This window comes from Notolabrus celidotus, chromosome 16, assembly GCF_009762535.1.
Source record: "Notolabrus celidotus isolate fNotCel1 chromosome 16, fNotCel1.pri, whole genome shotgun sequence".
NCBI lineage: Eukaryota > Metazoa > Chordata > Actinopteri > Labriformes > Labridae > Notolabrus > Notolabrus celidotus.
The window spans coordinates 28,095,767-28,110,148 of NC_048287.1; the positions used below are offsets into that span (position 1 = coordinate 28,095,767).

General features: G+C 41.5%; 1 protein-coding gene across 1 annotated transcript in view; it reads right to left on the minus strand.

Annotated features, from left to right (window-relative positions):
* pvrl2l (PVR cell adhesion molecule related 2 like) overlaps positions 1 to 14,382 on the minus strand; it is a 521,907-nt gene that overhangs the window by 6,950 nt on the left and 500,575 nt on the right. Inside the window, exons 7-8 of the mRNA XM_034705229.1 lie at positions 4,883 to 5,012; positions 346 to 403 (exon numbers count right to left, since the gene is read on the minus strand). Of these exons, the coding sequence (XP_034561120.1) occupies positions 346 to 403; positions 4,883 to 5,012 (188 nt within the window). The remainder of the gene's footprint in view (positions 1 to 345; positions 404 to 4,882; positions 5,013 to 14,382) is intronic.

The following is a 14,382-nucleotide window of genomic DNA, read 5'->3' on the forward strand; positions in this document are numbered from 1 at the left end:
TCAGCCTCGGCATTTAGACGTGTTTTATACATATAATCAACATAAAATTGCACCATTTCAGTCTCATTGCATAATGTTGTTCTAGCCCAACAAAATGCGACAGAATGATGGAGTAAAATAAGCGGCGAGGGGAGGTGGGGGAGACGAGCGGTGCTCTAATGGAGCTCTTTACAAACCCAGCTAATTATTTCGACACATAAGCCAACTCAGATCTCCAATCAATAGCCATTAGCCCCATTATGACTGCCCAAATGGACTCTGTGTGTGTATATATATGTGTGTGTGTGTGCAGAATATAATAGCTGTGACAATAAAGATTGATTCGAAGCCATGTGGACCACTCACCATCTCTGTTGAGCTGCCGGCCTTCACAGGGGGAGGGGGCTTGTGCTTGGGGGGACCACTGATTGGAGAAGAAGACAGAGATAATGTGTTATTGATCATTGTTAATTAAGACTTCAGATTTCTTTGTATTAAGAAAAAAAGAACCAGTGAGGTGCAAAGGCTTTAGATATTGAGCTGTAAAGAAAACCCACTGTGTCTTAATTCAGGCTGGAGTCTGATAATAAATCTTTACTGCTTCAGTCCCCTTTTTTTTTATTTCCAAGCTCTATTAAAATTTTAGTTATTTGGACAGAAATGATCCTGGATGCTAAAACCAATCAGAGCGTCATAATTTAGTAGAAAAAAAAAAGAATGTTGGTTCATAACTGTGAACTATCAGACAGTTTTTTTAGTACTCTGACACTGTGAAAGCATTTTCAGGCAGCAGTGCCCCTCTGTGATCCATGCTCCACTGGTGCTTGGTCTCGTTGGAGTCTAAACTTTCCAAACCGGCTCCTTCTGATTAAAAAGTGTCCGCTCTGTTCCAAAAGAAGCCAAGGTCAGAGAAGTACAGGGAGTCACAACTCGCACAGAGCTACATACAGAGTGTTATAATCAGACACTCATTCTGTCTCAAGGTAACTGTTGCACATCCAGCCGACTCTGAGTTCAATAACTGAGCACAAGAAGAGAATCTTCAGAATTGAGATGTCTTCATGCAGTGAATCACTTTGCTGTTGAACATGTCAATTCTCCTCGGCTGAGCTTCAATAAATGTTCCAGCGAGAGAAATCCTCCTCTCCTGGTCGTCTTCACTCCAATGAACTTGAGAAACTCCACGGTAGACTCTGAGTGGAGATTTGGGCTTTCATCGTGAAAGCACATCAGAGCTAGGGAAAAATAAAGGTAAACTTCTTTGTCCTCCATCAAGTGTTGTAGCATTCAAGTCCGGGACTCGAGATATATCTTTTATGTAAGGCCCTAAGTTTTAGAGCATCTGTGTTTTCCTGCATGCTTGGGCTGCACGGTGGTGCAGTGGGTAGCGCTGTTGCCTCACAGCTTGAAGGTTCCTGGTTCAAATCCCCCTGGTTCTGTGTGTTATTGAGTTTGTATGTTCTCTCCGTGCATGCGTGGGTTCTCTCCAGGTACTCCGGCTTCCTCCCACAGTCCAAAAGCATGCTTACCAGGCTGATGATCACTCTAAATTGCCCATAGGTGTGAGTGTGGGTGTGAATGGTTGTCTGTCTCTCTGTGTTAGCCCTGTGATTGGTTGGCGACCTGTCCAGGGTACAAACCCTGTCTTTCGCCCGAAGCCAGCTGGGATAGGCTCCAGCCCCCTGTGAACCCTAACAGGATAAGTGGTCAAGATAATAGATGGATGGATAATGGATGTAGTATCCATAACACCACCCATCTGTTTCTGAAGCACTGTTTCGAAGCCAATCATTGGCGGGTGCCATATTGGAAATGCAGAACTCAACCTAACATCTGTCGAGCTAGTGTGAGGTAAAGAGGCGGCCCTTTAGTCTTTTCGCTAACAGCTACAGTGTGCTCGCCTGTCAAGCAAGTCAGCCATGTCCTTATTTGGGCAAAACTTGTAATCTTAATATCTTCAAAAATAATGAGCTATAACAAACTTCATCCCCAGTACAATGTGTGCCAAGAGAGAAATTAGTGATTCAGACATAAACAATTTTTTTGAACCAGGCTGTAAACATGTTTATTTCTGCTGTAAAGATCGTCTTCTTTGAATGGGTGTGTATATGGTTTCCTGTGTTTCTGCAGCCAGCCTCAAGTGGACGTTCAATGAACTGCACTTTTTAACACTTTCGCATGGGCTTCATATTTTAAGACTGGAGGTTGCCACTTGGTTCAGTTCCAGATCCTGACAGGATGCCTGCAGAGGAGCTTCGAATCCTGCGTTTTGCTTCTGAAATGTTATGGTAATCGTAAGCAAAGCGGTCTACAGAATACTGCAGGAGTTATGTTATTGACAGAGCTGTCAATCATGATGTCACACACCCTGTTCTTAAAGATCATACGACTAATTAAATCTGAACCTCTCTGAAATAGGATCGAAATTTGACATTCATCTTCATTTTCTAGTCTGACCCATGTTTAATCTGATTTAATGGAGGGGTCGGGGCTCTATGACTTATATTGCAGCCAGTCAGTTGGGAGAGCGCTAAATGTTTTTGGCCTCATTCTTTAGCAGCCATTATGTCATCCATATTTTAAACAGTCTGTAAGCCTGACCTGAATCTGGCTCTGTCTTAACAACAGAGCCTTTTTCCAGTGGAGAGAAAAATATGAGCTCCGGGTTTATATTTGCTTGTTCGGCTCTGCAATAAAAAGGCAGATTTCCACTTAAAAACCTTCTTGACATTAAACCTTTTGATGCTAATTAAAGGTTTTGCACTTAAAGTCAGCGGCTGTGCTGAAAACCTGTGTTCAGAATAAAGACAGAAAACCCTTCACCGTGCTCCCTGAGACACTTTTTGAAATGGTACCTGTTGAACTGAAGACCTTGTATGTACTATGTGTGCAAATTTCCCCACACAACAGCTGTAAGGTTCGCTGAAAGCCTTACTAATGACTCATAAGAAGCGAGGGAGATACACAGCTGCCTTATATTCCTGTTCATCATTAATGTAAAGAGTCCTGTTTAACTCTGTATGCAGACACTCACCTTTCCTGTTCCTGTCTCCCTGATTAAAGTAAATGTATCTGAGTTCTCTGTTCATTTGTACCATGAGAAATATGTGGCACTTTAGCTGCTTGTGCTGAACAAAAACTACCCTGTAAAAAGCTAATTTAGGACAAAGGAGGAATAAAGATCATTTGAGGTTTGCAGAGCTGCTGAGTTCTTAAACAAGTCACTGACTTTGATACTTTTAAAGCTGACAGGCAGGTCTGGAATGCCATATATTACATTTCTTAATCAGGTGTTGAAGAGTAATGGCAGATCACATTTCAAGATCAGAGTTTAATGCTTTTTATCATAGATCTAACTAATATGGATAATGGCCATATCTGTCATTTAAAATTATACAAGTTCAGCTTAGTTTTTAGTGTCTGTGCTCCAGATGACAGGGCTGTGATAAAACTCTCAGCAGCTGAGGGCAGCCTTTGATTTTCTGTCCATGTACTCATATTTTAAATCTTAAAAACTCCCTTATATCTCTTTAAGCAAATCCATTTATTAACTTAATATATGCTTCCACCCTGAACCCATTAGCATCTTTTTTTGATGTACTTGTACTTTGTGTGGCTTGGAGTAGATGTTTGAACTATTAGCTCAGCTGGCACGCCTCAAATTAGCTTCACAATTAATAAAACACAATGAATTCAATGCAAAATACAAACAGGTCTGCTCGTCGTAAGTCTCTAAAAGTAGTATGGGAGGTCAAGCCTTCAATTACCAGGCACCTCTCTTTTGGAATCATCTACCAGTCAGGGTCCGAGAGCCAGACACCCTCTCTACTTTTAAGAGTAGGCTTCAAATGTTCCTTTTTGAAAAAGCTTACAGTAAGAGCTGGATCAGATTTGGATCAGCTCTTAGTCATGCTGCTATAGGCTTAGACTGCTGGGGGAACTGACACACTGGGATCCCCCCTGCATCAATAACTTTAACCCTCCCTGTCCCATAACCATAGACCTTTCTTGAGTCCCTGAGCTCCCTTGTCTCGTAGGTTCCTCTGGATCTCTGTCGTGGACGGCCTGCTGCTGTGGACGTGCCAGACTCCATCTGCTACAACTATCCGTCTCACCGCTATTATCTCTCTCTCTCTTCATTCAGCAGCTGAAGGCAGCCTTTGATTTCTGTCCATGTACTCATATTTTAAATCTTAAAAACTCCCTTATATCTCTTTAAGCGAATCCAGTGTGCAGCATCCGTCTTTGACAACTCCACAGTGGACGTAAACACACCAACCAGAGCTGAAGAGTAACAGAAGTAGTCAAAGTAATGAATAGTAATGTGATTTTCAGTAATCAAGTGTAATTTTGTTGATGGAGCTTATAAATCATTCTACTGCTATTTATTAACTTAATATATGCTTCCATCCTGAACCCATTAGCATCTTTGTTTTGTTGTACACTGAGTAAACATCATAAATTACATCTAATCCTTGCATATCTGCAATTGCAGCTTCACGTCTTTGCAATAGCAACATGCAGTTAGAGTGAATCATTCTGTGTGACTCACAGGGCACGGCCAGGAAAGAGTGACTTTATATTTGACAATGATTGTGTTCCCCGTGGTTTTACAGAAAGTCACAGTTTGAAACAAAGAAAGGTTTTATAACTTCTCATTTACAGCTACATGAGGGTAGAGCATCTGGATAAATGGGAGGCCAAAGCAACGAGTATTTTGTGAGTTAAATCTCCAGGCGGCTTCGCACTATAAACTTCAGGTCGAGATTTGTGACCGGGCTAACTCTGCTGGTTCATGACATGTAATAAGTTTTAATGAGCCTTAGATCCGCTGGGGAAGATTAATTCACTCAGAAGCTTCAATAACACAGTGAGGTATTCAGGGTTGTTAATAAAGACTTACTCTGCATCCTCTTGGTGCTTGCGGATGAAGTAGATGGTACCGCCGATGATGCCGAGGACAGCGAGGGCGCCGAGGATGCCTCCGATGATGGCACCTGTCGAAGGGCCCGGAGTGATTTGCCTCTCTTCCTCTGGAGTTGGTGAAAGACACATAAAAAAAAAAAAAGGAAACAGAAAGAAAGAGAATTTTATTACCAAATCCTTTAAATCCTACATGACAGCTACTGGCACTTTGAGGATGCTCTCTGGTAATAAGTTTGTTTTTATGTATTTTGCTGCTGAACTCTGTGATGGAGGAAAATCAGTCTATGTTTGTGTACATCAGCAGTATACTGTTATTAACTGTAAACTTTAAAAGGACTATGGGGCATTGATACTTTTAAGGAGAGTGTCGATGCAGCATCCAGCTATTTGGTGTTGCAAATTTCCCCTACAAACAACCCCCCCCTCCTCACTCATTCCTAAGCCTGTCGAAGAACAAGTCATGGCTGCACATTTCAAAATGTGAAAAATTCTCTCCAGAGCCGGCGTTTGGTTGTCATTAACAAACTATTGTAGAAACATGATGGACAACTCTGTGGAAGCAGAGTAAGTGGGCCTAATGTTTTGACAGTGCATCTCTGTGAGCGACACAACAATTTCAGAATAATGTTCCCTCCAGCGTACAAGTGCAAAGAATTTGTGGATTTCATCATCCAAAGTACATGATGTCGAAGAATCTGGAGATGTTGTACAAGAGGGACATGGTTATAAAAACAATTCTGGGTGGCTGTGATCTTTGAGCCCTCAGGCAGTACTGCATTAAAAACAGACATGACTCAGGGCGACGTTGACCTAGTGGTCTAAGTGCTCGCCCCATATACCTGCGACCTCTGCGACGAGGGCAGAGGTCGCAGGTTCCAGTCCATTTACTGCATGTCCTCCCCTACTCTCTACTCCCCACACTACCTGTCTCTCTTCAGCTGTCCTTTCAATAAAGGCAAAAATGCCCCAAAAAATATAACTTAAAAAAAAAAAAACATGACTGTAGTGGAAATCACTACATGGACTCAAAATCACTTCCAAAAACATTTTTTGTGAACAGTTTGTTGCTGCATCCACTAAAGACAGATTTAACATGCAGAGAGGAAACCATATAAACATGATCCAGGCAACTTCTCTGGACCTGAGCCCGTTTAAGATAGACTGAGGCAAAGTGGCAAGTTGTCCTGTGGTCTAAATTTGACATTCTTTTGGAAACCATGGAAAGCCCTGAGAGGGACCGCCTGGCTTGTTATCAGCTCACGCTTCAAAAGACAGCATTTGTGATGGTAAGGGGGTGTGTTGCCAACTTATGCATCTGGAAAGGCGCCATTGATGCTGAACAATATATCCAGGTTAGAGAGCAACATACGCTGCCATCCAGACAATTACTTCTTCAGGGAATACCTGGCATATGACAGCAGAACAATAACTAATCACATTTTGCAAGAGCATGAGTCTGTGGCAGAAGAGTCAGGGAGCCAAACTAGGCAAACTTGCAGTCACTTATTGAAAACTTTTGGCGCATCATTAGATGAAAAATACAACAAAGGAGACCCTGAACTGTTGAGCAGCTTAAATCTTACATCAGGCAAGTATGGGACAACATTTGGTCTAAAAACTTGTCTCCTGGGTTCCCAAACATTTACAGAGTGTTGTTAAAAGAAGAGGTGATGCAACACAATGGTAAACATGCTGCTGTCCAAATTGTTTTGAAACCTGAATCCTTTATTTTTAATAAAACAATCACATTTTTCGTTTTTTTTTATTATTATTATTATTATTATTATTATTATTATTATTATTATTATTATTATTATTATTATTATTAAGTTATTAAGAGGCTCTGTGGCTCAGTGGGTAGAGTCGGTCGTCTATCAATCGGAAGGTTGGCGGTTCGATCCCAGCTCCAGCAGTCACATGCCGAAGTGTCCTTGAGCAAGACACTGAACCCCGAATTGCTCCCTCTGTTGTTCAGAGGTGTGTGAATGTGTACGAATGAGATTAGCTAACACTGATGGAGCCATTACCATTAGTGAGTGAATGGGTATGAATGGGTGAATGTGACGAGTAGCGTAAAAGCGCTTTGAGTGGTCAGACAACTCGAAAAGCGCTATATAAGTACAAGTCCATTTACTCTTTTGGCTTTTTTGCCTTTTTTTGATAGGACAGCTGAAGAGAGACAAGAAATGTGGGGAGTAGAGAGTGGGGGACGACATGCAGGAAATGGTCGACCAGCTGGGAATCAAACCGGTGACGAGGACTGTAGCCTCTGTATGTAGGTTGCTTAGACCGCTAGGCCACCAGCGCCCCTCTTTGCAATATTTTCAATCAAACATGGGCTTTACATAATTCGCATTTTTTTGCATTAACAATATTCACAGTGTCCAAATTTTGGGCGATTAAATATAAACCTGAGTTACGTACATTATATGAAGTTGTACCAAAGTTACATAATGTTTATGAAGTTCGTACTTTAGCTAGGTAAGTTATACAAAGTTCCCACCTTATTCATTTTTAATGTATAAAGTTTGTGACTTAATTTATGTACGTTTTTGAAAATTAGCTGCACCAGTTTGCACCAAGTTTGTGTTCTTTTGAAATGTACCTGAAGCTTGTCTACATGAGTTACATGAGTTATACATTCCTTATTCTATCTATGTTGATTGTATAAAGTCAGTGTCAAAGTTACAAAAATGTAGCTCTAGCGAAAGTTCAGACAGGAAGACTATAAAAGCAATCACAGCAGTTGTTTAACTCTCCTCCCCCTCATTCAATAGCTCACCCGCTTCCAGCTGCACGCCCCGGTGCTGTCATTGGTTAATCAGCGGCGCCTGTCATCCAATAGCTCAGTGGCACGCCCTTATCGTCAGCATATCAACTTTCTGCTGTCTTTTTAAATATGTCTCTCTCTCCAGCTAGTTCCTTCTTGCATTGATGGCACGCACCCCTCCACCTCTCCCTCTCCTGGTCTCTGCAAAGTCTTCAATTCCTAGGATTCATCAACCACCACCACCAGTGTCTGGACTCTAGGGGAATTTCTTCTGCTGCTAAATTCACACATCCTACGCTCACAAAATTACCCCCATAGAGTCCTTACGCCAAAGATTTCTGTGAAGTTACATTATTCATTAAGTAGGATTAAATAACCTTTAATCTTCAAACTGTGTTTATACAAGGTCTCACCTTGGGTTGGTCATAGGAAGTACATTTTTGTTTGTAACTTTATGTGAGTTATCTACAGGGAGGTCTTTGAGGCGAGGTTTGGTGTTAAGTGAGTTACAAAGGAAACGTGTGTTAGTATGTTAGTGAGGAATGCTTGTTAGTACTTATCCAGAGCTGAGCCCTGACCTTTAAATCCAGCCAAGTATGTTGATGCATGATAATTTAACAGCCACCTTCTTACAAAAACAACAGCATCATGTTAACTACAAAGTCCTATCTCTAACTGCTTCTGTGGCCCCTTTATTCTGAAATGCTTACCCTATCTGGCGTGTTAAGTTCTGTGTGCTTGATCCTAAAGCCTCTGTGTGAGTATGAGTGAAGGATACGGTCACGAGGAATCTCCAGAGGGATGGTAGTGTAGACGTGGGTAATCAAAAGTCAAGTTTCCATCCACTATCAGCTCTGAATGTGATATTATGATGCAGCCTTTAAGCCCACTCTCATGAGCATAAAGAAATCACTGTGAGTGTGTAAAATGAAAGCAGCTCAAAGCTCTCGGTCGTACACCAACGCTCATGAATACCATAAATCGTCTTTCTCACGCTGACCTCAACATCTTTGCTCAATTAAGAGCCTGTTTATTTTTCTCGAGGATGGCGAGACGTCTAAATGACTGTAAAAGCCTCTCATAATCGCTGCGCTTTTATTTAATAGATAAAAAAAACAAACAGCAGGCTGACAGCAGCTGCACACCGAGGATGTTTTCTGCACAATCACAGACTCTAACAGGGATCTGGTCACATACAACAAAGGGAGGGTTTCATGATTTTCACACGTTGTTTGTTCCTTTTTTTCATATAATTGTATTTCATCACCACCACTGAGGTAAAAGGACTACACTGATGTGCTACAGAGAGGATAAAAGGATAATTACCCCTATGATTTCCTCTCATTTAGCCTCACTACATACATACGGCTGATGTTTGTGTCATTATTCCCCCTAAAATGAAGCCAATGAGTGCTGCTGCTGTACGAAAAGTAAAGTACTGTAGCTTAAATGGAGCTCAAGAAACACATCAAAATGCAATTCCATACATTTAAAAACACACTACAGTCAATCAGGAACATGTTTTTTCTCCACCAAAAGCAATACCATCCTCAGCCAACTCTCACAACAAAGAAGCATTAACCAGAAGGGAACAAAATGAAACATCTGGAGGCAAAAATGATGCAAAAACAAAACGATTATAAAGTTTAGGCTGTCCCAAAATGAATCTCTCAACCAAAGAAACTCTCATTAAAAGATCTGTGAGGTCTGTGGATGGTCTTCTTTACAAAACAATCAATTAATTATTTAATCTGTGCAATTTTATACTCAAACTGTCTTTACTGACAACAAAAAGCTGAAGGACACCAGGAAATATTTGACATTTTAACTTAAAGAACGACTGAAACGACTGAATATCTCGTACTGATGGATTAACAAAATAATCAATCAATCGATCGATCGATCGATCAATCAATCAATCAATCAATCAATCAATCAATCAATCAATCAATCAATCCATCCATCCATCCATCCATCCATCCATCCATCCATCCATCCATCCATCCATCCATCCATCCATCCATCCATCCATCCATCCATCCATCCATCCATCCATCCATCCATCAATCCATCCATCAATCAATAAAATCCATCAATCATCCATCAATCATCCATCAATCATCCATCAATCCATCCATCCATCCATCCATCCATCCATCCATCCATCCATCCATCCATCCATCCATCCATCCATCCATCCATCCATCCATCCATCCATCCATCCATCCATCCATCCATCAATAAAATCCATCAATCATCCATCAATCCATCAATCATCCATCAATCATCCATCAATCATCCATCAATCCATCCATTCATCCATCCATTCATCCATCCATTCATCCATCCATCCATCCATCCATCCATCCATCCATCCATCCATCCATCCATCCATCCATCCATCCATCCATCCATCCAATCAATCAATCTTTATTTATAAATTGCCAAATCACAACAAGCGTTATCTCAAGAAGATTTTACAAACAGAGCAGGTCTAGACCGTACTCTATGTTAAATTATTATTATTATTATTATTATTATTATTATTATTATTATTATTATTATTATTATTATTATTATTAAGACCCAACATCAAGACAGGATTAGATCCAGTCCCATCTTACAGAGAGGACTCAGTCTGATCTCATCTTAATCCACCATGAGCAGAGCACTTTGCAGCATTTAGCAAGTTACAGTGGCAAGGACAAACTTCCTTTAACAGGCAGAAACCTCCAGCAGGACCAGACTCATGTTAGACACACATCTGCTGAGACCGTGCTGGAGAGAGGGAGAGAGGAAATCAATGAGGGACTTATCTACAAGTCTACTGACACTGTTTTCAAGATAGAACACCTCACAAGTGCTTGAATCATCCTTTCTTTGTGTTTGAAATATTCCATAATGAAATAAGTTTTCCAACACTGACCAATGAATGTGAAAAAGCTAAATAATTACACTACATGAAGAGGAAATAGGGCCTATGGTATTTCAGTGTTGTTTGGTTGAAATCAGGTCTGGATGTCTGAGACCTGATTTCAATCAGCTAATCATCAACATGTCTCGCTAACAAGCTTCTTCTAAATGTTTCAAGTGTGACTCAATCCATGTTCAAGTCCAAACTAAACTAAGTGAGTAATTCAGTATCAAAACTGGGAATAATCTAAGCTTATGTCACAGTGTTACAGTTTCATTTAGCAGACATACAAAAGAGAGTAAGGACAAGACAAGCAAGGATCAAGACCGGAGGGAACAACATGAAAAAGTGAAACTAACTGCTTCAAGTCCCGTCAGACACAGGTGCTGACACGCAGAGCTGGAGGCTATGCAGTTTCCTCCTTTTTAATTTACAAAGGAACAAAGGCTTCACACATCTGTTTCATAGGACTGGTGCGCAGGAGAGGAGTGAGATGACCCAGAAATGCAAAACTGCACCATCTTAAAGGAAAAAAATTACATATACAAGCGCAATGTTAACAATCAGTTGCAGGATTGTAGCCTCACGTATGTTTTAATACTCATTTATGTATGTGCCACCTAGGATCCTTTCTAATATATTTTCATACTACATCATAAATCAACTCACATCTCTCTGGAGCTCTTTATCTGCCATTTCAGAATCGATTGATTGTATAGGAAAGCACTTTTTATTTTATTGTACAATTTAAAGTTGTATTTTTGGGGCATTTTTGCCTTTATTAGAGAGGACAGCTGAAGAGAGACAGGAAATTTAGGATGTAGAGAGTGGGGGAAGGTATGCAGCAAATGGTTGAGGCTGGGAGTCACACTTAAATGGCTAAGCCAGCGACACCCCTTGTAGCCTCACACTTTTTAAGCGGTCCAGCCCTCTCTCTCAAACGGTTTGCCTGATGAAGGTTGAGGACCGAAACATTGATTATAATATGTATTTTTAACAAGCCAGATAATGTTCTTAATGGGAGTTTTGCATCTTTTAATTGATCATCATCATCATCTCCTGCAGCAACAACATCACTCATCATCCAGATTCCTTATCAACCTCAATATCATACATCAATGCTGCAGTCTACAACACCATCTCTAGCACCAAACTACAACAGTGGACTTGGGCTTGTAGCTTTCTTAAATGTAGAGTAGAACTCTGCAGATTGAATGTGGTTGGGTTACTCATTCCAGCTCTGCAGACTACAGAGGAGAGGAGTCCAGCTTAAGCATGTAGGTGTTCATGAAAGAGCTGAGTCTTTAGCTTTTTCTTAAAGGTAGAAAAGAAGGGGTCGAGTAACTCATTCCACCACAGAGGGACAACAGAAGAGAGGAGTCTGTGAAGTGACTTAGAGCCCTGTTGTGATGGAAGCAGCAGGCACCACAGAGGGGGTGTACGACTGGATGAGGGATTCCAGGTAGGCAGGCGCTGATCTTGTTACGAGCAGTAAGGGTTTTGAATTTGGAGAAACGAGTGACGTGTGCTGTTTTGGGTCAGTTGAAGATCAGACATGCTGCGTTCTCATCTGCAGAGATTTAAATGCACATACATGGAGCTGCAGGAGTCAAGGCATGATCTTATGAGAGCCTGTGCAAGGAGCTGTGCTGCATGCTCTGATAGGTAAGGTCGAATCTTAGTGATGTTATTCAGGGAAAATCAGCATGACTGAGGAATCAAGGTTACAGGAACCTTAAAGGTCAGGACACCCAAGTTCTGGGGAGACTTAGTGGGCATGAGTTCAGTTGAACCAAGATGGATTTAGATGTGTAATAGGTTGAGTTAAATGTGACGTTCCTTCATCCACTTTGAGATATCAGAAAGGCTCGATGAGATCTGGGCTGAGATAGTTATGACATTTGCAGCTATGGCTTGGTGTCATTGCCTGACCAAGCATACGTGCAGTGGTGGTTCTAGACCAATTTTACTGGGGGGGCCATGCTGGGGCCAAGGGTGTTGTCAGAGGGACACATTCAGCCCTGACAAAAGAGACTGAGGAGGGCGAGGACCGGCTGAGAACAAACTAGCAAAAGATCAGTGCATCCCTATATACTAGACATATAGACTACTGTGTACTATATCAACATGCAGACTGACAGCAGCTGTTTGGCTGTTTACACTCAACATGAGTCCCTTAGCACTCTAAGGGACTGGAACCAAGTGCCACACGCATGTTCTGCCTGTAACATAGGCGCGATACCAAAGCTTTTTTTATTGTATCATATTATTTTGGTGTGGAGGGGGGCCACAGGGGGTCCAGGTTCAGTTTTAAAGGAGCACTGGCCCCTGTTGGCCCCTCCCCAGAGCCGCCACTGCATACGCCAAGATGTCTCGGCACTGCTCCAGACTGATGCTCTCTTCTTCTGTTTCTTGGATACTTGTTAAGAAAAGACAGGTTTGTTTATGACTACTCAGGGCCAAACACAGCAACTCTTCTGTGATTACATTTTATGTGTAACTGACCTTTAACTCACGCCTCTACTATCAACATAGTGCAGGGTTACAAAGCTCTACTCAGTGTTTTCAGCAGCTTTTGGAGTTCGAACCAAGCGGCAACCTCCGGTCTAAAAATACGAGTCCAATGCAGAAGTGTTAAAAGCTGCAGTTTATCGAGGATCTGCTTGAGGCTGGGTTCGGAAGTACCAGAAGTCACATACACATGAATGGGAAAAAGACGATCTTTACAGCAGAAATAAACATGTTTACAGCCTGGTACAAAAGACGAGTGTAGTCTGGATAGCTCATTTCTTAATCTGGGGGGTGAATTTTTTTCTAACGCGGCTATTTCAAAGATATTGAGATTACTAGTCTTCCAATGAGAGGCACAGCTGCCTGCGGGAATGCTGCAGCTGTTGGCTAGGAGGCTCAAACTCCACCTCTTTACATCACACTGGCTCCACAGCAGCAATATGGCTGCCGCTGACGATTTGCCTCAAACAGCGCTGCAGAAACAGATGGGTGACGTCACGGATACTACGCCCATATTTTATACAGTCTATGGTTCGAATGTCAAAATTGATGTCAGATATTTAAAAAAAGGTATTCTGTACAAGAAAAACAGCAATATTTACAGACAATGAAATATAATGCAGAAGAGATCAGCCACCTGATAATCTGATTCATGTTTCCAGAGATGAGAGGGAAGTTAAAATGAACTCTTGTATAAAAAATCATTCAGATGAAGAGGAGAGACATTGGTATTTTATTAAAGTGAATACTTCCACTCACATCATAAATATTGATTAAAGTATGAAAACAGGTTTTAAATGAAGCACTCCACGGCTGTATCACTTTCACTTTCATTTTTTAAATGACGCCCCGGCTCTTATCACGGCAGCATGACTGACAAAAACATGCAAATTTATGTTGGACTGAATGTCAGATTGTGTGAGGAGGTGAAGTTCAGACTGCCTGCATTTCCTCCTCCTCACCAGCAGGTGGCATTCTGTTCCAATTTACACACAGCGCTCAAGACAGGACTCAATGATGATAGATAGACACAGACAAATAGACAGATAGATGGATGAGGTGAATATGGAGATTTGCTCAGGGAGGCTCAGTAAGGTCGGCTTTGCATATTCATGTCTGCGTAAATCCGCCGGGATATGACCGGCAAGTTGATGTGTGGGTGTGTGTGAGTGAGGGGAAGTGTGTGTGTGTGTGTGTGTGTGTGTGTGTGTTTAGTTATGGAGTCTGCCATAGTCACAGACAGAGCACGGGAGCAGGTCTTGATTATGTATGATCACAAACA